The sequence below is a fragment of the Hirundo rustica genome, chromosome 9 (genome assembly GCF_015227805.2).
Source record: "Hirundo rustica isolate bHirRus1 chromosome 9, bHirRus1.pri.v3, whole genome shotgun sequence".
In the NCBI taxonomy this organism is placed as follows: Eukaryota; Metazoa; Chordata; class Aves; order Passeriformes; family Hirundinidae; genus Hirundo; species Hirundo rustica.
The window spans coordinates 14242042-14268882 of NC_053458.1; the positions used below are offsets into that span (position 1 = coordinate 14242042).

Genomic DNA, 26841 nt, shown 5'->3' on the forward strand with positions numbered 1-26841 from the left:
TCTCACTGGTGTGTTTAGCCACAGAGGGATGCTGGTGGGGGTTGCCTGACAATGGGGAAGGGATAAGGCTGACAGGTGTTAGAGACACAAACTTCTTGGTTTAACAGAGGTGGAAAATGTGCAAGTCACCCAAACTCTTCACATTACACAACAAGAGGTGATATCTTCACTCCATGGCAGAACCCCCTTCTCTCATCAGCAGGCATTTTCCCTGCCCCTTTGTAGGCAGCCCCACAGAGCTCTCAGGCTGCTCTTGGCTCCAGGGTTTGGCTTTGTTCCCAAGTCCACCCATTCCCTCCACTCAGGTCATGGGGCTGCTCCGTTAGGAATGGGCACGAGGAGGGCTGAGGCAGCCCCAGGACTGGGGGGCTCACATTGGCATTGTGTGGCCGCTGTTTGCCTACCAACCTTCTCCTCTGTGGGTCAGGAACCAAAGCTGCTGCTGCCCAGCTCACTGTGGGAAGGGACTGGATTCTTTTTCTCATCAACAGAGCAGTGGCTCCTATCCAAGAGAGCTTAGTTTTTGTAATACAGTTTAGCTGATGGATTTTTATAATTAGCAGTTGGGATATAATTTATAATGTCTGACAAACAGTGGATTTTGTTCTTAGATCAAAGATTGCATCTGTAGGGAAAAAAAAAAAAAAATGAAGCATGACAAATCCTTTGCCATGTTTTTATTGGCTCTGTATTCAGGTCCTGATTTTTTTTAACCCCTTCCCTTGTAAAACTGGTAGCACATGATAGAAAGCCAAGCTATTCACTAGAGAGTTCCATCATGTCTTTGTAGAGCTCATAAATGTATTTAAAGGATTTGAGCATACAACTACTGGCCACTGGTACTGGAGTTTCAAAAGTGATTATAGCATAACTATATGCAGCTGCACAGGTCTAAGGTTTTTTTTAAAAAAAAACATCTTTCAGGCAGCAAGGACTTGAGGTCAGTGGCAGTACAAGCAGAAAGCTGCTGTGATGGCAATATTAAATGCAACAATGCTTGTATTCTCAAAATTATAACACTTTATCACTGAAACTTCACGCTTTACAGTGACTCCTCAAAATAAAGGTCAAACAACATTCCTCAAAATAAGGGTCCTCACTGGGAGCTGTACATCCTGCATGCAGCTGTAAGGGCAGAGTCTCCCCAAAACCCCCAGCACTGAAGCCTGGGGCTGCAGAATCTTGTCCCCATTGCACCTCATCCCTCCCTCTGGCAGCAGATGCTGCGTCTCTGGTCATCCCAGCCATGCTGCTGCCACAGGGACATCTGTTCTACTTCAAGGGTCACCTAAATCTGCTGGCAAGGTCTTTGTGTCTTTATAAAACTGAAACCTTTCCATTTCTAGGTCACTCCTTCAGTACCTCAAGAGCAATTTCAACTCCCAGCCTTTGTCCCCATATACTCACAGCCCTTTTACACTAGAATTGCTCAGAAAGACATAACCTTAATTTAAAAGAGAGAGAGAAAAAAAAAAAAAAAAAAAAGACATTTGTGAGGGTGACAACAGTTTTGCTGAATCCAGGACCTGCCCTGGACAGCATTTCCCCTGAGCTGTGCTCAGCTCCCTCCACAATGGCAGTGGGGGAGAGGAGCAGAGGCTGACTGAGGGCTCTCCACAGCCCTTCATGAGGTGGACACCTACAGCCCAGGTACCCTGCAGTCCCACGGTGCTCTGGCTGCCTTGGTGGTTGGGTGATGCTCACCCAAGGTCTCCTGTCAGAGCAGTACTGCTGGGGCTCATCACACCTGGATGCTGAGGCTGGTAGAAAACAACCCCCCAAAACTGTGCTCCAGCTTTGGCACGTTGGAAAGAGAAGAGTCCCATGGGCTGCCCCAACTGGAGCTGGAAGTTTGTGCCAGCACCACCCACAGGGGCCACATAAAGCCCTGGATTCTGCTGGATTCAGCCTGAGTTACCTGAAAATCTGTGCTTTCCAGCACTGCTGCGTGTGAGTTCCAGGCAAGCAGCAAACCCACCAGCTCATGGTGCTGCTGCTCCCAGCTCCCCATCATTCTGCAGTGCAGGTTACCATGGCAGCATTTAAACTGCATACAATGGTATATTTAGACCTTTCAAACATACTTCTTTTGATACTAAGGACTTTACCTTTCTAAATTATAAAACTGATATCCAAACAAGAAAACTCAGGTATGTGCATCCATAGAAGGCACAAAAGCTGCTGGGGAGAGCAAACCAACACATTTTTTACAAAACGCTCTCAAGTGTGTTCAAAATCCCATTCACCCAGTGTGCATACTCATCCTGCAAACACAGCCTAAAGGCAAGCAGAAAACACCTTCCAGAGCTGCTGGAATCCTTTGGGCTCCAGGGCTCAGGGCAGGTGAGCTCATCCCTGACCATGCCCAACAGACCTGGGGCAGGGGGCAAGAGGCAGAGCCCACCTGTTGGTGGTTGCAACGACAAATCTTGCTGGACACAGAGGTTGTGGCATCTCACCCAAAGTGCAGTGGTCTGGCTCAGCTTCAGAGGCTTTGGCAGACGGTGTGCCTGAGTAACCCCACCCTGTCCTGCTCAAAGACACCAATTCACCATAGCTTCTGCATGTGGTGCACCAGAAATGCAATGTGTTCTTGTCTCTCTCAGAGCAGCCTTGCCCAGGGACACGAGATTCAGGCTTGTCCCCTGAGCCTGCTGCTCCCTACAGCAGCACTGGCCCATCACAGAGCTCTGGCCAAGCACCAAGCACAGCTGCGTGGTTGCTGCAGAGGGTGCAGCATCACACCAAGGTGATCAGTTCCTGCTGCAGGTGCACAGGATCCCAGCACCAGGGAAGGAAGCACTGGGGGAATGAGCAGGAGCAGTAGTACCACAGCTACCCAACCCAATTTCCAGTGTAACCCCGGTGCACAGAAGATGGCCACAAACTCAAGAAGTCTATGAAATGGGGGATAAGGAGAACCCGTGCAGACCTCTTTCCACCACCAGTGAAACAAGGAAGCCTTCACAATTTTTTCCATGCATGGATTTATTATGAAATCAGATATTTATGGGCAATCATAACAGTTTCTACAATAATAAAGTTTAATACTTTAAATTACTTGGGAAGATTCTGCACATCATCAAGTACTTAATTTAGTATCTCTATTATTCCTTAAGACAAGAGTTTTTACACCACGCAATAAAAACATGAAAGTATTTCTGTTTTCTCCTATGCTGCAAATGTACAGCTTCATGTGCTGCAGTCTTCAACCTCACAAGAACATGCTATGTGTGCATCAACAGTGTCCTGTATATCTTCTGACTTCTGGTCAAACTTTGTCTGCTTGTCTGTCAGGCTGGTAGCTGAATCTGATGGGGAACAAGAAATGAAAATGAAACTTTAGTTTACTTTACAAGTAGTTCTGCAAGGTACAGCATTTACCATACAGTAGTCATTAATTACAGCAGGCTTGGCTGTTCCTCACAGATTTACATATTTATATTTGTTTAAGTCACACAGTTTAAATTCCAGGAAACCCACTTCATTAATAAGCCAGTTCTACCTTAAAAGCTACTACTTCCATGAAGAATTTTATTAAGGGTACATTTAGGAAAGGGTAGTATGATCTTTAAGAAAAATAAACTTGGAAAACAGATACAATTCTATGCTCTATATAATCTATATCTACTTTATTTAATGTTTTATACTCTACAATACACATATAGAAAATAAATCCTCCTGTATCACTGTGTGCAAGAATCCTGTCCACACCTGTCCTTCTAGTACCTAAATAAGCTCAGTGAAATAGGACCACATCCGAAGGCAGCGATATATCAGAAATGCAAGGCGCAGATCCCTGTTCTGGGGTGCTGCACTTGGTCATATATGGCTCAGTCTCCACAGGCTGCAGTACACAGCTTTTCAGCTGAATCACAATGCTGAATGTGCTGTTGTCCTGCCCTTACCTTGTTAGCCCTATGCACCATTCAGGAGAATTCAGTTTAGATTTTAAATTCCAGTACAATGAAAACAAGTAAATGTACAGTAGAAAATAATCTCCCTCGCTGAAGGAATGTTTGCCTGCTATTAAAACAGGGAAATGCCTTCTGTCAATAGGGCAGTAAGTCCATGCCTACCTATGGCTTTGTCACATCATTCGTATTTTTCAAGTGGAATAACTGAGTCAAGCCACAATCTATTTACACTTTTGCCCAGCTCCTCTTCAGCAGGATTTCTGCAGACTTACCAGCAGGGAGACAGTGGAAGCCGACGGTGACAGGAGCAGTCTTGGTGGGGGAGCAGCCCTTGGTGCAGCGCAGCACGGGCTCTGTGGAGTAGCACTTGGACTCGACCCCGGCCAGCTGAACCGTCTTCTCCAGCTTCACAAAGGAGTGCCGCAGCTTGCAGGCTGCAACAGCATTGGGGACAGCTCGCATCATGCGCTTCCATTCAAAGGCTCCCGACCTCCCCAGAGGGACCCATCTGCCAACAAACAACTCCCCTCTGTGGAAACTGTGTTTTGATCATACATGAAGCAGCTCTACTGACTGACAAACCTTTCAAATCAGCTTGTTAGATATGGAGCCCTGGAAAGCTCATTTCAAATGCAACTGTCTCCTTCTAGATTAGTATATAGAAACATAGTACTTTCTAATAAGCATTTTTCAAGGTAACCTGGCTTACTGAATAGCTGTCAAACCACATTGTAAAATGTTAAATATTCAGCAGTGGAACTAAAGGGGAGATTTCTGACCAAATAAAATTAATCACTAAATAATTGCATTATTACCAATGTCATTCAAACACAGAACTGGTGCAGAGAGAGAGCAACAGTCATTGTTGCCAACAAGTAATAGTGATCTCATTTTGGATTCCCAGGACAAACAGTTACAAGTGAGAAGCTAAACAGACCACAATTTACTCCTGGCTATAAAGTTTTACGTCTTCAAATTTCAGCAGCTTCCACTGTACGTTAAATGGAAACAGAATGTGGTCACTGCCAGCCACAAGAATATAATTGTGGATGTGCATGTGGGTTACATATCCAGCTAAAGCAAGTTTGTTGCCCAAAATCTGTGACAAAAACATGGAAGAATAACAGCTAATGCTGAGCTAGACATGTACAAGCCATCTCCAGGGACTGAGGACATCCTTCCCACACGGCAAGTCTCTACAGATGCAACGTGCCCGTTCTCCTCAAGCGCTGTGGTGTGATGTTGCATCATAACCTCAGCACACCATAAGATCCTAATCTACTGAAAGACTTAAAATGCAGCTTTTTTATTTCAACCATGTAATTAAGTCCCTGGAACTGCTCATGTACTTGAATGCTCTGCTTGACAGGTTGCACTGGTTCAAAAACCAGGTGGTCAGCCATGGTAATAACTACTAATCCCCATCTGATTTTTTGATGGGACAGTTGCTGAAAATGGAAGTCCAGAAAATGTTGTTGTGCTTAAATCAAAGCATTCTGCGTGAATTTTATCCTCTTTCTGATCCTCTTCTAAAATACTTCAAAACTGAAACAAAGATTTTGATTCATCTTATATTTTTAACTTCAAATGAGTTGTATATTTTGGCTTGTTTAACCTGCGATTTCTTATTTCTTTCTCAACCTGCATGTAATTTTTAAACTTAACATATAACTTAATAATAAATCTTCTAATGAGCTTTTTATTTCCAAAATACATATGGATTTAAAATTTTCTGAACAGATTCTACATTTTCTGAACGACTGCAGTAATATTATCTTAAATTTATTAGAGCTTGCATACCTCCTCTACAAGGCTTTTCTTCCAAAATCCAAGAATGCCCAAAGCTCACTGCATCTTTGGCTACATATCCATTGGGCATCCGATATTCCTGTTCACATTCTGCATCATATTTTCCACACAGTCCACACATTTTCCCTGCCATCCATAAAGCAACTTGGATCTTGGAGGAAAAAGAAGCAAGAAGTATTTCAAGTTTAAAAAACAAACAAACAAACAAAAAACCACACCAAACCTGTGGAGCACACTTTTGCTACGCAGGTCCCTTCCAGAGTGAGTTAATGCACAAACGTTTAAAGTCTCTTTGATAAGAATTCAACAGGGTGCCAAATTCCTGTGGTGCTGCAGAGTCTATAACTGTTACAATCTTTATAGCACCTAGACTGTCACAGTGGGTTAAGTTATTCATGCTCTAGACTATTAATATGCTGAAGCTTTCTTCTGGTGGTTGTTTTGATATTACAAGAGAAAGACATGGAACAGTTTATCGACCTCTTACATTCCAGCTTCGTCTTAATTTTAGTGCAGATTTTAAACCATTCATTTATGTAAAAAGAATGGCTGCATTTTTGCTGTTTTGAAGAATTATACAGCTGTCAGAGCAGTGGTCAGGAGCTGAAAACTCATTTTTCTTTTAAAGGCATTGCTGACTCAGCATGTGTACGCTCACAGACCCACCCCCCAACACACATCTGTACTGCAAGAAGAGAGCACTTTTGTTGATCAAAGATTCTTTTCTCACACCCAGAAATAAAGAGCAGGACTGTGCAATCCTGTAACATCAACTTCCCTTTGGGTTTTTTGTGCCCTGCACACACTTGCCTTTGGCACTGTACACCCCTGCCCTCATACACACAGATTTCAGGGAACCCTATGGAAATCTGTTAACACCCAATCTAATGAAGAGGAAGAATGATACCCTGAATGTGTATCCATCAAAGAACAGTTTATCAATGCCATAGGCTGGGGCGAGAAGTACAAGCCCTTGATTTTCACTGTGGATCCACAGAGAAGCACCTGAAGAAAAAAACAAACCAAAACAAAACCAGACCAAACTTAGCTTCTTTAAGACAGAAAAAAGCAACTGTCATGTTCCTAAAATGGTTTTTTTCTTCAAAATTCCTGTTATCCTATTCAAGAAACAAAATACAGAACAAAGCAAAGTAGAAATGTGCCTACATAGAAGATAGGTGTTTACAAAAGGTTGGACGACAATGTTGATGATAACAGACTGATTAATTTTTCTTTGGGCTATTAGCATAATCACATTTATGTCTAGAAATTATTACTGAGCTGTCTACAGTATCCCTGTAGTTGTGCTGATCAACAAGGCTCTGAGTACACTGTATTGGAATATGGAAATATGAGGAACATCATGACTGTCACTGGAGCCATTTCTAGCACAGTTATCACTTCCCAAGTACATAGCAAATAGGACAGAGCTCAGCACTGGTACATGCTAACCCAATTTCAGCAAGATTTAGCCCAATTCATATATTGCAGCTCTTCACTCAGAATACCCATACTGTATATAGCCCCTGACTACACAGCACAGGAGGAAACGAGGTCTTCCTGTACCTTTCACAGAAACAAACTATTCCTGGTTTTGGGAGGATCAAGCAGGTTGTTTCACCAGTTCTCCATACCTATCCCTGGCAGAATGCAAGCCAAATCTATATCTACAAATCAAATCAGGAAAAACATCAGTATACAAGTCACGTGTAGTAGATTTTAGAAAAGTTCTACTTCAAAAAGTTTTAATCAAGCAAAATCTGATGGCATAGGCAAAACATTTCTCAAATTTGGAACTACAGTAGGACCTGCAATGATGTACAAAAATGAGGGATCTTCATGTTAATTACATCTTGCTTATTTAGGCCACTTCAAGAGCTTCATACTCTAAATTGTTCTTTCTAAATGCCCCTCTGCAAGTGAGTAAAATACATGTTCTTAAATATTACCTTAAACCAAAGAAACACTTATAGAATACAAACTGATCAAATCTCCTTCCCAGATTCCTTCTCTTTCCTTCTTTCTCCTAAAACATATGTGGAAATTAAACAACATATGCTGCATCACTCACCAGCAGATGTAAATGAAACATTTGTTGGGCTCTCAGCCCCGTCCACCAGCAGCTTCACCCGTCCGCTCGCAGGGCGCATGTCGACTTCACTGTCAAGGACAAGAGTGTTCACACCCTGCCTGTGCCACGTCCACACACTCACAGTGACAGACGCATTTTCCTGCTCACTAAATATCACTGGCCAGAGCACAAGCTCATTTCAGATGCTTAAATGACATCAGGGTCATCATTCTTGTCACTCAGGATGCAGGATAAGAGCATCAGCATCACATTCAATATGTATGGAAAATAAATAAGGGAAGTAATGAAACCCCATGGGCTTCTAATCATTGCAGGAAAGCTCTGATTTGAGCTCCTGTCATGCTAAATGTGGACAGTGAGGCCCCTCAGGCTCCCAGAATCTGGCAGAAGTTACTTACTGGTTGCCAATCTTGATGTTGATTGCTTTCAGGTTCACAGCTTCTTCTGCATTCTTCATCATCACCAAGAACTTCAGGTCAGAGCTGCAATCCTGAGCCAAGATGTGGTAGCAGTTTGTTGGCATTGTGTAGTTGAACCGAACTTCATTAAAGGTTGTGATCTTGTTGTAGGAAACTGAGCATTGAGCTGGTTAAAAAAAAAATGAGAGAGAAAGCCATTAAATGGTTTGGTTTATTTTTAGTGCCATATTATTCTAGCTTTGTAAATTTTTTCCACTATGTGATATTTTCATATGGTTTAAAGGGACTTTTGGCTACAATGCACCCATAAATTCTTTAAAATGTATATAAAATGTGTTTTTCTATCTAAAAAAAAAAAATTGCCAAAAATTTTAAATGTTATCAATTCCGATAATTGGTATATTGATCCCTGAAGTGCTGATGGTTTCTGTACTACATGTACAATGTTTTCTCTCAGTTGAACCGTCCTCACATTATTATACTTCCTAATTAACTGGAAATAAACAACGCCAGCAAAATTTAGAAGGTGTCCAAATAAATTGTGAGACTGAAGTTGTCATGCTCCTGAGCCAAATTAGACTCTGACCTTTCAAATTCTCAAGCACTGCAGAAGGGGCTTCAGCAAAGACATTCCAGATGGGAGGCTGCAGCTCTGAAGCTGGTATCTTTGAACCTACAGGAAGTGACAGGGGAAGCCTCATGGCTTTTTCATAGAGGGTAATCTGAAAAGGAATTCAAAAGCACATTCAAAATGCACCCATGCCAGCAAACAGATAGGATTTTTTTCCTATTTCTTCTACTTTCATTGAAAAGACTTTACGTGAACATAACTCATCTGACTCGTTGTCCATGAGGTTTTTTGCTTTCGCTCAGTTTTCTCTCATGGTGTGAGAGAAGTCATTCAGGTATTATTTGTGAGAGAATGAGTTACTCCATTTCAAAGGTGATGAGGTGAACACTTATGGAGATATTACAGATGGAAACTCATGTAATTATGAGTACCCATGTCTCTCTCTCTGTAAAATAACACTATATAGACATCCTTCTAGGAAATATTACAATGGTGAAAATATATAAAAGTAATTTTCATCATTTGCACCCCAACTGATGCTAACTTAATTTTTCTTTCTCAGAATTGACCCACTGTAATTAAACAGTCACACTTTTCTACTAGAAAAAAAATAGAAGAGTGATAAAAATATTCCATAATTACATCAGGAAGCTTGATAACAACATCACATGTCCTTGGAGAAGTCAGAGCCACGATCACCCTGGCTTGTCGAGAGGGGTTCTTGTCCATTTTTTCAGAGAATCCCAGCATAAATGCAGCCCCAGGGACAAACTTGTAAAACCTTCAAAAGGTCAAATCAGAAAGATTTAGTGAGATGGAGGAAAAAATGTCTGCACACATCCCAACTAGATTGTCTCACACTTGTGTGTTAGTAGCATAACAAGTCTTCAGGATCCCTGGTTATGTCCTCACACCCAGTCTCTTCTCAACTGTTCAAGTGCTCAGTGAAAGGAAGGATCTGGTCCTCAGTTTTCAGTAATTATGGCAAATATAAAGAGTTTATATAAACTGTACATTAAAATAAGATTTAATCCCACTCAGCTTTTATGTCCAAGGGCAGTACTTGGACAGATCAGAGAATAAAATATCAGCCAGTATTAAGCCACTAGAACCTCGTGCGTGGATGCTGATTTTTCCCAGTTGACCGGTTTTGTTAACAAGTGTCACTGAAGACTCAATTCTCACCATTCTGCTATGGATCTGACACTGGAAGGAACTTTAGGCCACTCCAGTTTCAGTTGTACAGCAGGGTGGGCAGCAAACTGCCCAGTTACCAGCTCAGACGAAACCTTGTAGTCTTGGCAATTCCGCCCCCATTTCAGGTAAGCCTGTAACGGAGGCACAATGGTCCATACTTTAATGCCTGGAGCACGATTTTCCTGTGATGCATATTGAGCTGCACGAGCTAGTTTTGAGCCTTACCGTTGCCTTGTGAGCATTGAGGACTGAAGCATCAGCACAGAGCTTCCACTTGCTTGAATCTGTGAGGTTTGACACAAATACCTGCATCCGGGGCCTGATGGAGTCAATATCGGCATATGCCACGAGCTGGAGGCCTCCTATCTTCTTGCCATCATGGATGCCATGCAGAAAAACAGCTAATACCGGTGGTTTAACATCTCCCAAAAACTTCGGCTAAGAAGAAGGGGGAGAAAGTATGCAAAGCATATAATTATAGAAGAGTTACCATGGAACATTTTAGATGCAAGATCTAGATGGATAAATGAAAAATAAACAACTAAACCACAAATATATACCAGCATATGTATCACACATATATACATGCCTATAAAACCTCATGCATATGTCTTTAATGTGCACATACCTCTGCATGCCAGATGGATTTTATCGCTGTTTTTATGAGCCAAAATTTGTGCCATTCCCTGAGCTACAGCCGATACCATGGAAATATTCATATAATTAAAATACAGTAATGACTATATGATTTGGGCTTCATTGTTACTATCCAGCCTGTGACTAAAAGAAAGTGGTTCAGTTTGAACAACATCAGCTGTCAGTTGTATGCGTCACTCATTCCCACAGCAACAACATCCCCCAGCTTGTCTCCACTTGTTTATCTGTCTGAAGCTGGTGTTGGCTTTCTCCTCACACTTCGGCTGTGAGCTCTGTGGGGCAGCCAGGTTTTGTGTTTGCACAGCAACCCAGCACAGAATATAATCCAGGACATTTTCTCCAACATCAGGAACCCCTTCCCTTGGAGAGCAGCCTTAAATGCATTATGACCTTGAGTATCTTCAGTCCATCATTCTCAAGCCTGCACACATCTGCCTGGGTGGTGGTGAGGAGCCCAGGTGCTCCATGTCCCCTCTGGAACATGCCTTTTGCTGAGGCTGCTCCGAGCCTTGACTGCCACCACCAGTGTCCTCACACTGGCACTGCAGCACCTCAATCTCCCTCCAGGCCGCAGAGCTCACAAAATGAGTCTCTGCAGGCATCTGTTGGATGGGATTTTCATGAGGGAAGGGTTGTGATGCAAGCAAGGGTCCTCACTGCAGAGGAAAAATTCATGTGGTAGCTGTGGTGCATGTCTTGACTGATACCTGAGACTCGAGAGATTTCTCCCTTCCCATTACTATTATAATTATTATTATATACAATTACTGTCAGTACACAGCCAGTCTAACATCATTCCAAGCTGTCAAAACTCCCCCAAAATGATGCAACTAACCCATGAAGCTTGAGATGAGGCACGACTGGATCTGGCAGAGGAATGTGAACTGCTAATTTGGTCATCTGGGAGTTTTCTTTTTGGGAACTGCAAAAAAAAACAAACCCAAAAGCAAAATCAAACCACAACAGACTCAAGAAGGTAACTACAAAGTATGCTTGAAGAAATTGCACACGGCAGTGCTGAACAGTACTTTCTCTCATGGCACTTGGGGTTGGTAAGTGTGTTCCAACCCTGAGCAGTTCAATGACTTGCAATAGGCTTTGTCATGCTTAGCAGGATGTAACTCTGAAAAATCTTGTTTCTCCAAACATATCTGACCCTTCATGATCCCTGAGGACCATATGTAGATGAGAACTCCTTGTATGAAAAAACAATGACCAGAGCAGTCAAATTTAATCAGCATCTCACTTCAATATGAAAGACCAGAAATATGCACAGGCCTGATGAACTGGGAGATAAACTGAATGCACAGGAGCATCTGAGTGGACACACACTGCTGTAATGTTACTTTTTGAGGAGCTCTAGTATCAAGTACACTGTTCTGGCTGGCTCATGCCTTAGTAAGAATCTGCTCAACCAAAATACTGTAAAAAAAGGTATCCTCCCACATTTGTCCACATCACTATCCTCCTTGTGTACCTGCAGAAATTCCAACCCAAGAAACCAGGTGATCAAAGCCAATCAAATGAACCAAGCTTCTGGTGGTTCCTCCAAAGCGTGCAGCTCCAGTCTTTTTCATTGCCTTGGAAGAAGCTTTGCATCTCCTTTGCAGAGCCACAGATGGCTTCATATGCACAAAAGTGAACACAGTTCTCTGTCTTTACCCATCCCGGAAGAACCACCGCAGTTCTAATGGTATCAGTACTGTAATTTTCCTCAACAAAGATAACAAGTTGCCTTTAAAGTCTCCATTTGTCTCTTGACAGATTCCATACTTCTTTTACTGAAGAAAGAAAAACTCACCTCTTGTCTATGTGCTGATTTAAAGCGGTACTGATAAATCTCATGAGCTTCCTTTGAAAATGACAAAAACAAGACGATTAGAAGTCTCAGAGGAAAAGAAATTGTGGAATTATATGAAAATCTAAGAACTGGGAATTAAATAAGAAAATTTGCTAATTATCATTCATACATAGTTCTGTATGCTTAGTCACAAGCACATAATGCAAGATGAAGTCATTTATATAAAGCACTAATGTTTCTCCCACAAAATTAAGACAGAAATATGCAATGTTTATGGACAGTAAATTGTCAAAAAAACCCCCATGACCTGACAGTAACAAAATTTTCAACAAACTTGTGGACACTTTTGAGATTAGGTAGACATCTTTGCCAATGATTGCAGGTGTGTTTGTAAAATAAATTTTTAAACTTTGTGTTGCTACAATTTACTGGTCAACTCCTGATACCCTGATTTGTCATGCAAAGCCAGCCACCGTCAGGAGCATGATTCATAAACATTAGTAGCATCAGTCAATTTAATGACAAAATTACCCATATTTTGGAATATGCGCTGCTGCTGCTGCTGCTGCTGCTATCTTCCAGATGTCCTGAATGATGTTCGTGGCTATGATGGCTCAGTGACTCGCTGCTGCTGCTGCCATTCACATGCCTCCAGTGATGCCCATGGCTATGATGACTTGATGACTTCCTGCTGCTGCTGCTACTGCTGCTGCTGCTGTGGCTACTTCTGCTGCTGCTGCTGCTACTGCTGCTGTGGCTACTTCTGCTGCTGCTCCTGCTACTTCTGTCACTGCTGCTGCTGCTACTGCTTTTGCTACTTCTGTCACTGCTACTGCTACTGCTGCTACTGCTCTTGCTACTTCTGCTACTACTCTTGCTACTTCTGTCACTGCTGCTACTGCTGCTGCTGCTGCTACTTCTGTCACTGCTGCTACTGCTGCTGCTACTGCTGCTGCTCTTGCTACTTCTGCCACTGCTACTGCTCTTGCTACTTCTGCCACTACTGCTGCTGCTACTTTTGCTGCTTTTGCTGCTTCTGCCACTACTGCTGCTGCTACTGCTGCTTTTGCTCCTTCCACCACTACTGCTGCTGCTCTTGCTGCTCCTGCCACTACTGCTGCTGCTCTTGCTGCTTGCATCTTTGTTTCTTGCTTGCTCTTCTTCTTGATCATTCTCATCTTCATCACCAGCCTCTTTACGACGGGGCGAAACAGCAGACGATGAGGAAGAAGAGACAGCTGAGGAGGCAGAAGATGAGCTGGAGGGATGTTTTATATCAGGGTCTGCCCCAAGCTCTGTAAGCACAGTGTTTTCTTTCTTTGAAGGTCGCTTCTTCTGGTGTCGTGTTTTATTTGCAATCTGCAAACAGAGTCCAAGAGGTGCAAAAGAGAGTATATCTGGTCCTGGTTTTACAAAGTAAAACTTCTGTGGGTGTCAGGCAAAGCTGGGTTCTCACACCAGTTTTCAAGGAAAAACCAGCTCCCTGCCTCACTCACTGCAGAAGCTGCAGAATTCCCTCAGATCCACTCAGTCCAGCTGAAATCCAGCCCAGCACAGACCACCTTGCTGGATATACCCCATAGGAGCAATACCTCAGCATGGGACACTGGCACATTTCAAAACAGCCCCATCCTTTCTTTGCCATGCCAGCTTTCCACAATTTCAAATTCTTGCCCTCATTTAGGGGGAAATGTTTACCACTGCCATACACAAAGTCACTTGCCTTGAACACATTTTCAATGCCTAAAATCTTCTTCAGTTTAGCTTGAATGTTGTCGTACAGAGATGATTCACCCTCTTCCTCAGACTCTGACTTTACTTCATGAATTATTTTGGAAGCTGCTCTGGATCCTGCCTGAATCTCCAGCTGAATTTTGTCAATATCAGCATCTGTTTCAACTGCACACCAATTGCACACATTAGAAGGTTATACTGCTTCAGATAGCACTGACAAGCCTAAGATGCTCAGTGTTTTACCTGGGATCAAGACAACTTTAACTTCGTGTTCTCCGATGAATCTGTGCAAATATGTATTTTTTAGGAAACTGGCATCTCGTGACCTTCTGGAAAAGCAGAGCTGACACCCAAGATGTTGCAGCTTGACGCAAATGTCTCGTTTATGAGTTTTTCTTCCCGTGACGTGGCGAAGATCCTCTTGAGAGCTATAGGCATGTTTCTTTGACGTGCTGTCAGCTTCTTGCTGCATTAGAGATGAGTATGTGAATACCACTGGGAGTGTGTCATAGGCAAGAGTAAAACTAGAGACATCCATTACAGAGAGGGTAAATATTACTATATAAGCAAAAAACCATAGGTTTACCTTTGTAAAATCTTCACTGGAAGCTCTGTCTGATGGCTTGAAAGGTTCTTCCACAATATTTGATGAAGCATCTCCTGGGAGAATCGAGGTTCTCTTTTCAACACCTAATTCTCCTAAATTTCTTGATACAGCAAAAGCCTTATGTCTGTTGAGGTATGCAGAAAACCTTGAATTATTCCAATCCCTTGTCTTTGGATTAAATGCATCCTTGTCAGTATCATGGGACAGCACAGAGGTAAGATATTTGAACACAAGGATTATACATGAATTTAGAAATATAAATATTATTGAAACAAAAAAGAGTTAGTGACAAATAAAATTTTCTTATATTACAGGAGATTTTCAAAATCTGGACAAATTTAAATAAAATTTTCAAAGCATTAAAAATATTTCTTCAAACATAAAAATCAAAATCCTTAAAAGACAATAAAATAATAATAAAAATAATAAGAACAGAAAATAATAAAAAATTTAATATAAAAATTAGAGTGCTAAATAATTTAGGTATCTTCTGATTTTTAGCTACTGTATTTTTCTTCCTCATGCTTTTTCCCAAAGGTTCTGCTACACACTGAAGAGTCACTCTGCCTATCCAGAGGCCTCTGTGGGAGGTCAGTCAAAAGTGAACTTCGTCAGGCTTCAGCAACATAAAATATTCTGACGTAATGCTACTGTACCTTCCAACCACTATCTCCGTTTCCTCATGGCATGGATTTGTTTCAATCTTAATATTTTTCAGCTTCATGTCTATCTTGGCATCAAACTTCATTGGCACTCTTGTCAGGACCTTGCCTTGAATTTCCACAGCTTGTTGGAAGTATTCTGTGTTGACACCCATTGTTGCAAATTTCTGTATGTATAAGCTGAAACAGAGTGTAGCAGTCTGAAGTAAGAAAGGAGCTCTTTTTACACAAGGGGTTCTGCCTTCCCTTAAAAACCTCCCTCATATGTAAAGCCGTAGAAGCTTGCCGTACCTGGGGTTTATGTCAGAACGAATCTGCACAGTGGATTCAAGCAACTGCGAAGGTTTAAAATCTCCAGTTAAAGGGGGAGATATCTTTCCATCAACTGCAAATGCAAGAACAATATTTAAACATTGTAAGAATGAAAGAAAGGGGTCAAACATAAGCAGTTTTCGGTAGGAGGCAGTGTTTTTGTTACAACAAATGTGGCTGGAAAACAAGACAGGCTTTGGAGTACATTAGACCTTTTATGATTCTGAAGAATACTGAAAATATAGAGGAAGCATGTTATGTAGACAAAGGTTCTGATGCTACATATTGAAAATGGAAATAAAAATATACCAAGAAAATGAAGAGCTGACCCAAACTGAAAGTTTGATAATTAGTGTAACATTAAAATTTCAGAAACATGGGGAGTCAGAAGACAGAGTGAATGCAGAGAACAAGGCTAAGCAACCTCTGCTCTACAATCTTTCCTCACATCAAGTGTGAACATCTTGTACTGTGGACCCAAAACCAGACACTACTGCAGCTGCAAGTGTGCTACACAGAGAAGGAAATCATTGTCACACTGGCTCTGCTCTTGCTTCTGCAGCCCGTGACACAGTTGCCCACATGAGCACACTGCTGGTTTATCCTACCAGGTTGTCCTGCCCTTCCTGCATAACAGCTCTCTCCCTGGGTGATGCACAGCCTGTACACTTGCATGGCTTACTCCATTCCAGGTGAAGGACTTTGCATTGCCCTTGTCAAATTTCACCACTCTTCTCTCAGGCCATCCTCTCCAGCCTGTAAAGCTAAGCTACGTGTCAGTGGCAGCCTGACCCCCAGTGCAGCAACTGCTCCCACCAACTCAGTGTTAATATTGACACAGTTGCCCTGAGGGTGCCTTCTTTACAAAGTTCAAATTTTAAAAGAAGACAATGAGCAAGTGCCAATGGCAGAGGAACATTTCTCCTAAAAAGTCACCAATTATATTCTCAGCGGTTCACTACCCATGGAGATCAGCAGTCCAGACAACCTTCACTCATTTTGTAGACCATCTATCCAATCCATATCTCCCCAACGTGGCTACAAGGTTGTTATTAAAAAACAAAACAAAACAAAACAAAAAACCAAACAAAAAACCCAACAAAAAAAAAAAAAAAAAAAAAAAAAAAAAAAAACAAAAAAAAACACAAAAAAAACAAACAAAAACCACAAAAACAAACAAAAAAAACCAACCAAACAAACAAAAAAACCCCACCAAGACACACAGAAGAGTGTCTAATTACAAAAATGTAATTAGAGCAAACTAACAAACTAAAAACCAGGAGCAGCAAAGACAGGGTACGTGAGAGAGCACAAGCACACATACATCATCCTTCGTTCTTTATGTGGTGTCAGCAGATACTAGAGCCAGTGTTGCCTATTTTAAGTCTATTGCACAGCTCACAGTGTGATCACTGAATTAACTTCTTGATGAGGATTAGCACTTACATATTTATTCTTTTAAGAGATCTCCAATCTCTTTTCACAGTCCCTCCTCTCTTCCTGCCCTCTTAATATTACTAACAGTTCTCTTTTGATTGTTTTCTATTTCTTCTCTTTTTAAATCAAACCGAATCCTGCTTAGTTTGTGTGTGCACCTCTCGGGAACCACCCCCTTCTACCCATGTCTGTATCAGCTCCCCAGGCAGCTCTTGGGGATTATGGCCTTCAGTGTTGTGGCTTCTCTCTTTCTGGTTTCCCAGGTTCTCATCTCACCTCTTCTGTCTTCAATCCATTCAAAGACAATGCACACATCAGTGCATCCGGCTTCTCTTCAAACACCTTCACTGCCCCACTCTCCAATACAGAAGCTAGTTCTTTTTCTAACGTCCTGGCTCTGCACTTTTTCCCCAGCCTCCCCCAGCCCCTGTCCCTCTCGTGCCCCGCTCGGAGCTTGCACGGCTGCTGTCCCAGCTCCATCTCACCGCTGACGGCAGCCCGGGCCAGGGCAGCGCTGTAGGAGCTGTATTCCAGCGGCAGGCCGGTGCAGGTGGGGACGATGTAGCGCAGCTCTCCCAGCCACAGCGGCTGCGTCCACTGTCCCGCAATGCCGCTGCGCAGCTGGCCCGCCAGCCTCTTCAGCACCGCGCTCCTGTCGGCAGGTTCCAGAACAGTCTGCAGTGAGACAGAGATCCGAGGGGTTGGGATCGGGAACTGGAACGCTGTCCACTATTGCAAAGAAAAGTAGCAGGCCCCGGTACCTTCACAGCCTGTTGTAGGATTTCCTTATTGATGTTGATGTAGGCCAGCTCCTGGCCGAAGAGTTTAAAGTAGGCCGATATCAAGGGGGTTTCTGTTGGCAGCTCCTTCCATCCCAGCAGCTGGGGAACAGATAAAGAAACAAGCTTCTTAATGCAACACTTCACAAATGAGAACCCATCCAGGTGACTAAACCCATCACTGACCAAGCTGCCCTTTTCCTTTGTAAAATTTCCAGCTGTAAGTAGCATGATGGCACTAATTCAGACTTTCTCCCACCATTGAGATGCCCACAAATGTTTGGTATCCCAATAAAATAGCATTCGCACACGGGGTCTGGGCTGTTAGTACTACCAAACCCAGTTTGAAACCACAGCGAACAAACAAAAAAATATTCTCTTTAAGACAAAGGCATATTCTTGACACTGGGTGACACAGATGAATTGAGGGAGTAAGAAGCCTGCCAGGAGTGTGACACACCATTTTTCAATGCCTACCACTCCCTTCCCTCCTGGAGCCGTCTCTGAGGTGGGAAGGAGGCAGAACCAGAGCAACAAGTGACAGAAGCTATTGCAGCCATGGCAGCAGACTCTGCCATGTCTGCTCTCTTTCACAAAATACTGCAGCAGACTCCTAGAAGAATAGTTTACCTCCTGACACAGGGCTTAGCTAGAGTGAAAAGCATCACCAATGCCCCTTCACACAACCCACAGGTTGTATTACTGAAAATACCTACAGCTTTTCCAATCTCCTTTATCTTTTTGTATGTGGAATATTCAGCAAATGGGATATTTCGTTTCATGATGACATCTGTGAGGCCTTCCACACGGACACCAGCCTACCAAAACAGCACGAGAAGGAGCAGTCTGAAACATGCTTACACAGGAACCTTTGTGAGCAGTTTTAATTTTAATTTGATTCATTATTGACTTAGGTAAGTATTTACCTCCACCAAATCAGCCACAGACCCTGCAGAATATGCCGTCAGCTTGGAAATTATTGCTGATGGGAACATCGTTCCTGGGCTGTTCATAACAAAGACATCTCCAGCAGCACCAACTTTATAGTTATCTATGGCAGAAGTAAACAAGAGACGTTTTTTTCTAACCATTCTGCTTATTATTCAAGATCATATTTCTGCAGCTTTTTCTATTGTCAACTGTAAGATATATCATTAAATAAAATCTAACTATTTAGGCAGAAATTATTAAATGGCTACTCTAAACATGTAGTTTCACATTTAATTTCTCACTGAAACAAAGAATGCCATATTTTTCCAAAGGACTTAATATTTTAAGAAAGGATTTCTGAAGTGAAAGTTTCCTGATCACTTAATCACTTACTCACCAAAGTAGCCACTGATACGTATGACCTTGCTGTAGCGATAGCTCAGCCTGTCCAGTTTGGGGGCCAGCAGCTTAAGGGCAATATTGCAAGCTGAAGATCTAAACAAAATGAGAAAGGTAATAGCATCCAGAAACAAGCTGCATCCTGTCAGTAAATAAACTGACTTCAGTTGTCAGCACATGGAGAAGATCATTATTTGCAATAGAACACCTGCTTTGTTCCTGTCTCTACTCACATGTTGTATGTGTACGGCAACCTGCTCTTGGACAAAGCCTTCATGTGGGAATACACAAAACTGGCCACTTGCAAATTGCTCTCCTTCATGGCCACATTGGCAATGGTTGTTATTAAGGGGAGGGCAGGCCTTGTCTCAAAGATAACAGCACAAGCCATCATCCGCACTTCAGGGGAAAGCGACTCGTCAGCGAGGATCTGGATGAGATATCCCTGCACCTGCAGAGACCAAACAGGGTCTGGAATTACCAATAACTGAAACCATTTTGCAAACTGGATCCACACTTAACACACAGTAAATATAGGAGAGGGGATCGTTATCTCTGCAGAAAGGTTTCCTGATCTTTTTTTACTGCAGGGTTCCACATAACTTTACTAATATAACTGAAGGTGCCATGGTGGAACAGCGCCATGGAGCCACTGAACAAATGTTGAATAAATGTCCATCTATCAGTGTATTTATTGAGTCAACCCATGACAATCAAAAAGGCATCAGCATTGCTTTGTGCATTACTGACATTCAAATATCAGTGAACATCTTTGGAAGAAAAAAATGTAGATAATAAGATATATTCATAGTTTGAAGTAACTCCACTGACTTGGTGAGCATGCTTCACTATTTTAGCCCGGTTTTAAAAGGGTTCAGCAGTTCACCAAAGACAGTCTGAGTGAATGGTTTCTCATGCAGGTCCCATATCTAAACCATCTGAGAGGTGGGAGTCTTGCCTACACTTTCTGTGACAGCAACCCCAAGTTTGGGGTCAGGGATGACTCATCCAATCTCAAGGGAAGGGTCTAAAAGAGGCAGAGCAATGCCAACACTTGGCCTAGGAGTTTAACAGAAAGTGTCTCTCCTCCTGACTATAGAGACAATTTAAATAATATGTCTTGACTTTTAGGTGGCTAAGTATAACTAGCACAGGACTTGGTTATGACAGATGATAAAAGCAACATTGCTGATATCCTTCCAGAAGATTCCTACTCACTTATTATCATTACAGCTTAGCAGAAAACATCAGCTGAATGTAAAACTGTATAGTATTGTTCTTAAAAATAATCTTATGCTGAATCCACATACAATACCATTAAAATCATTATGCTTATGGCACATATTCTAATTCACTAAGTAAAGAGAATCTGCCAGATCCTACATACTGTTTTGCTGTCCTTCCAAGCAATTTTTCTCAAGGCCATTATGGCATCAATCTGAATGTGGATAGGGATTTCAGAAGCACTGGATGAAAACATGGGCAGGAACTTCAGGATGCGCTTGATGCTGGCTGGTTCTCCCATGTTGCCAATGCACTTCAGAGCTAATTTCATTTTGTCCTCACGGCCCCTGCTGATTGCTTCATCTGCCAGGTCATGGATGGGCTGTAAACAAAGCACAGTTCAATGTTGTCACTCTAATGTGTAGACTGTCCACAGTGTCCCTTTACTCACTGAAAAGCCAACCACAATAAAGCAATTGGCTTTAATAAAATCACTCACTGGTGGTTTCTCTTGGGATTTTACCCTTGCAAATGTGAAAACTGTGCTTCCAATAACAAAGCAAATGACTACATTGACAAAATTACTTGATGTCTTTGTTCTGAAGAAAACCTACAAAATGTGTATTTATATTTCCAGTCACCCTTTTTATACTGTATCTTAAAAGAATTAAGCTAATATATTGAATATTACTAAGCTATTAAAAAGAAGAAAACTTGGCAAAAAGCCGCCCACCTGAAGAGCTTCTTTAGGACAAGCTGAGGTCTGAGAACAGTATCTATTCACCACAGAACTGTATCCCAAGCTGGCAAGTTGTTGAAGAATGGGATTCTTCTGGATTCGAGAACTTGTCACTAAATCCTGTGAAGAAGAAAAAAATTAATTTGTCATTTAATACAGTGCTTCATAAAGCTTTCAGAGCAGGAAAATCATCAGCTTTTGTTTGAAGGGATCAATTTCAGAATGATTACTGTTCTCATCCAAACAAATTAAAGTAGGTTGTAGACTTTATATTTGGAAGATTTACTTAGGAGCTTAATTCCCCACTAATACACTTTATACACATATAAGCTACAAAATGTAGCTACATTTTGATTTTTGTCAACTGAACATAACACTGAAAACATTGAGATTATGGATAAACATCAATATAAAAACAGAATATCTCTAGAAAGATATACAACTCAGTTATATTAATGATGCATTTTCACATCATTTCTGCCCTTCCTGTTTAAGAATATTGGTTAGAGATGGCAAAAATCCTGTTCAGAATAAATGGTTCATTATTGCATCAACATATTTGATGTTTGCACTAATACTTTTCCTGCAGCATTTTCCACTTCATGGACTAGTTTGTAATTAAAAGAGCTGCTCAAGTGACAGACAGCCCAATCATCAGCAGTTTCAGAAATAAGAGATTAAAGGGACAAAGTTTTGCCTGTAGAAGGCATGTCATGTGACCCCAGCAAACTAAAATGGAAATTATTCCCAGAAGCTCTTATAAGAAAAGGGCTTTATCTCAATAGAGAGAAATGAAGAAATAGAACTCTCCTCTAATAAGTACTATGCCAAAACAAATTAATGGGTCAATGTTTCCACACAGTTAGCATACACAAGAATGTACTTAATCACAGTTTGTTGATTATCATTTCTTCCATTGTGAAACAGGAAAAATTCAGAAGATGGCTTTACTCACCGCAGCTATTGGAACAGTGTGTTCATCAGCTTTTGTTAAATGGAGAGCAAAGGGAACACTTAGAAGTGCCTGAAGGTAGCTAAGGTCATCACTGCGGATTCTGCTCTTAAGGAACTTGAGTGCTTCTGTGGTGCCTGTTGCAGAAACTGCACTCAGCAGCCATCGCCTGCAAATAGATTTTTTTAAAAATCCTTCATTTTAGCTTCCAGCTCTCACAAAACCGGAAGAGTTTCTTATAAGTTGATACAATTAAATAACCTGTAGCGGGGTTTATCTGAACATTGTCTCCAGATGGATTCGAGCGTGTCAGCGCTTGCTGTGCGGCAGAGCTGGACCAGCTCCAGGAAACGGTATGGAAGATCATCATGGAAATCTTGTTGATTATTCAGGACTATGTGTTGCAGTGTTTCGATTATCTGTTACAAAACACAAGATAGAGGGCATGCATGATTTCGCTCTTTGGAATTTACCATCACTTTTTTGTTTTGTTTCGTTTTGGTTTTTTAATTAAGAAAGCAATTTGGGGGAAAAAAAAATACTCTACCCGTTGCTCAGGGGTTTTCGTCTTGATGAGCTGCACTGACATCTGTGGCAGTACTGCTGGGAACTGGTATTGAAGGCCTCCGTAGCTCTGCATGGAGATGTCTGGGGAGCTCCCCCATTCACTCTTCACCTCAAGCAAGGTGAGTTGTTGTCTGTCAAGAGACAAGTGTCACAGGTGAAAGGCAGTATCTCTCTTCACCCATGAGCCTGGTTTGTTTGTCGGTTCAGTGATACTGTCATGTTATCTGTTTTACTCTTTAATTTTTTTCTTATCAAAAGAAAACTTTTTGCTAATGAATAAAGCCTTCTATCTAGCACAAAACGGCATTGGAGTTATCTACAACAATATTGTTTTCGAGGAGAAGCAAAATTGCTCTCTGCTGAGTTAGAACTACTGACTTGGTGTAGAGAATATTCTTATTTCTACATGCACCATCTTCCCCCTGACACTACAAATTAGCCTCTTTTCAGAGCAAGCAGAGCAGTAAAGTTCCATTCTTATGGAACAAGCAAACAAAAGAGCTTTTCTCCTTTTCTTCCATGTAATTGTAATGCCAGTTTGACCAGGGTACAAATAAATGGTTTGCTGAACTTTTTGGACTGTGGAAACTCCAAGTGTAATCACACATCTCCATTCAACTGCTGCGGAGCTCAATTCTTATTTCACTTCAGTTGGGGGTGAAGGGGACTGATAGAACCTGTAATTATTCTCACTTGGTGAAGCAAGCCCATATCCCACCTACTTTGCTTCTGTGACAGCGACTCCGGTGGGTTCGCTGAAGGGCGAGATCTGGTACACCTGCTGAGACACCACCTCTGTGATCAGGGTACCGCTGTCTGACTGCTTCAGCTTGTAGGAGAAAGCCGCAGTCCCTTTGATGATCCTTTCTTTCTGTAGGAGGACAGGGAGACCCAAAGAGTGAATGGGAACACAATGGCCACGCTTGTAATCAGGAAGATCTTTTCACATCTCACATACCGTCACGTCAACAGGGCAGGGATAGATGTAAGCCATTCCAAGACTCTTCACCACTTTTTCCTGGCAATTATTTTGGTCTACAGTTTTTGTAACAGAGACTCGGCTGTTCTTCTTGTCTTCCTGGATGACGTACCTTGTATGGCAAACGCCTCCAATCCCAGCCTGGCAGATGAATACAGAAAATGAAGCTTCCCAATTATATCAAAATATCACTATGTGAGAAGTTTTACTTAATAAAGATTCTCAATCAGCTATTACTATTACATACTAACATTCCTACTGAACTAAATAATAGGCATGTGAACAATACTTGGTCAGGGGCTGGAGTTTAAAAGTAAAAAGCAATCAATCAATTAATATCGACAATTAGCAAATAAAATTGATCAAGTAGCTGTATTATGGAAACCATACAACAAATAAATTCATGGTTGATAATTCTTTTTCTCCAAAAGATCGACATATTAAGACTTAAAGACAGATGTCTTAGAGAGAATTCAGCCCAGATAATTTGTCGAACTCGCATGCATGCATTTATGTCTAAATGAATGAAAATCACCTGTTTCTTAGTACAAACATACAAAAGTAAATGCAAATAGACAGAAACTCAAAGGAAGACCAGCTAAAGAGAATAAACACATCCTTTCTGCAAAATCGTTTTAGAATAGAAAGAAACACACCTCTTGCAATTCATACACATTCTGCGACTTTTTAATGGTTATCTGTATCAGGTTCAGTATTCCTCTCACTATGTTAATGCAAGTATCAGGGCAGTTTTCTGGGCCATAAATCTTTCCAACTCGTCCACTGCTGTATTCAAACTTGAAGGGCCGGGTAAGGCATGAGGAAACCGTCTGGGTGATTTTGGAAGATCGGGTGAATGGGTCCCTGGGCCAGATGCCATTGTATTCCTCGAGCTGTGGGGAGCGGATCTGGGAGGAAATCAAAACACTTAGGTGAACAAAATCATTTTGGTACTAAATATGCAAACAGATTGGAAGAAATGAATATAACCACTAGTGAGACACGCTTTTCTTCCAAGTGCAGGTTTAGAAAATCACAGAGCAGTTTATTCTTTTGTCTTTTGCTTATACTATTGTAAAACCAGTGCAAATCCTGTCTGCTCAATTATACTATTTTATCTTACAGAAGCAGTTAAAGTATCAAATTAAAACCTCCCTTTTTGTCAGGCTTAAAATAAACATTCTGCTTTAGATTTGGCATTTTAAAAGGTTATATAATTCTAAATATTAAAAAAATGCAGGTTTAGAATGTTTCATTTTAACTTATTATTATACAATTTTTTTTTTTTTTTTTTTACTAAACTAATTACTATATTTCCTTCACATTTTTTGGTTATTCAAATCAACCAAAATATTTTAACAAGGAACAATATATTTATAAACAATAATATACAATGTAAATAAGCAATTTCAACAACTTTGGCAAAGTTACCACCAGCTTAGGTGCCTCAGAACATAGGTTGGTGTGTACCATACAAGAACTTCAGGACAAAGTGAAATGCAATCCATAATGTGAAATGCACTCCATAGCCTCCAATTTTGAAAGATCTACAGTTCAATATAATCCGTGAGAGCTGTCACTGAATTCAGTATTCAAAGAAGAACCACTGCTTTGTAACTGAATTAAAGGGGCAAAACTACATTTCTGAAGCATATTTATTTTGAATTGAGTCAGGTCCTATCACTGCTGACATCAGCAGAGGCATGATTTCACATGTAGATCTTTCACTTCATCATTCAAACACTAAGCGTTATCACATACTCCTTTTACATGATTTTCACTTTTTAATCATACCTTTATCATGTATCACTTTTTATCTTTAGCTTTTATCACCTTTTAAGTCTATGTTTATCAGTTGTCTTCAGGGCAGCCATGATTTGACACACCCCAGTCACTTCCCACAGGAGTTAAGAGATGTGTGCTAAGACTAGAATCAAATCTTAGAGCAGGCTTAAATGTCTTTGCCATTTTCCAGCAACCCCCCAGCAACTGTATTTCTGATACAAGTCTTGAGAAACACCTGCTACAAACAACTTCCACAAGAAACACAGGTAAGTAACTCATCACCTCTGAAAGACCAGCTTGCAGATCATTCTCCGATACCTACAGTGATGAGTCTCCAGTTGTTTCCTGCTGCTTTCCTACGCCCCAGATCAGCCAGATGCAATTACAGCTGTGATTTTAGCTTACGATTGCACATTTAGGAGACTCAGTACCTTGAGGAGGTAGGTGTTCTCCGACAGCCCGCTGATCTCTAGTTTGCAGCTCAGGCGCACACCGGCTTTGGCTAAATTCTTTTCTTGAAGCCCACTCAACACCCAGCCTTCATAACTGTACAGGTAGCTCTTTCTGCTACTGAATCCAGGGTCTGTGGGAAATAATAGCCGTTTTCATAATACTTGTAAGCATGTTCTAATGAACAGAAATGACAGCAAATTCACTGAAAAAAGGCTATAGAAGGAAATTTACTTACCGATGTCAAACTTCTGACTACCTGCAAAAAGAGATGAAAAAACAGATAAGAAATGTTCAATCTAGATCCATTTGCTGCCACTCAACTTAAGGAAAATTTGGGAAAGAAAGGTGAAGGAGGGATACATAGCCTTACCTACGAGGGTGAGCACTAGGGCAAGTATGATTCCCCTCATAGTGAAGGTGAATGCAGTTCTGCCAGACACGGTGACACTTTTATGGAAGAAAGCTCGGGAACACGTGGCTGTGTTCTGCTGAATTCTCAAGTTTTTTATCAGTTTATGTAAACACCTCCCTTTTTGCAATCTTACTTTCTCTTCAGATGGAATAATGTAAATCATGGCATACCTTGGCATCTCACTGATTATCTCATAAGCCCATTGCTGAATTTTTAAAATGTTTCTACTTATCCTAGTACATTTTACTAGATCATTTACAATAATTTTATGACAAACACATTACTTAATTTCCTAGGCTGTGCCACAGCTGGCTGCTGCTATTTGGTCCTGCCATAGATTAGGTTGATGTTGCCCAGGTTATGCTGACCCGGCACCTGACCCAAACTGTTATCTAGCTGATAGCGGC

The 26841-nt window shown here is 41.4% G+C and overlaps 1 protein-coding gene across 1 annotated transcript; it reads right to left on the reverse strand.

The window, feature by feature from the left end:
* Positions 1 to 3141: 3141 nt before the first annotated feature.
* On the reverse strand, positions 3142 to 26456 carry LOC120756520 (vitellogenin-2-like). The gene is made up of 36 exons (XM_058421745.1): positions 26393 to 26456; positions 26258 to 26278; positions 26001 to 26152; positions 24441 to 24692; positions 23764 to 23925; positions 23528 to 23676; positions 22786 to 22936; positions 22500 to 22657; positions 22242 to 22407; positions 21281 to 21406; positions 20711 to 20929; positions 19557 to 19774; positions 19322 to 19419; positions 18921 to 19045; positions 18711 to 18812; positions 17977 to 18096; positions 17701 to 17890; positions 15758 to 15851; positions 15461 to 15646; positions 14784 to 14928; positions 14441 to 14663; positions 14187 to 14362; positions 13601 to 13822; positions 12995 to 13447; positions 12464 to 12514; positions 11498 to 11584; positions 10231 to 10443; positions 9994 to 10136; positions 9451 to 9589; positions 8824 to 8959; positions 8217 to 8403; positions 7798 to 7886; positions 6634 to 6731; positions 5718 to 5877; positions 4190 to 4351; positions 3142 to 3311 (listed from the first exon to the last, which is right to left on the reverse strand). The coding sequence occupies exons 1-36, from the start codon at positions 26430 to 26432 to the stop codon at positions 3193 to 3195; spliced, it is 5532 nt and encodes a 1843-aa protein (XP_058277728.1). The 5' UTR covers positions 26433 to 26456; the 3' UTR covers positions 3142 to 3192.
* Positions 26457 to 26841: the final 385 nt, after the last annotated feature.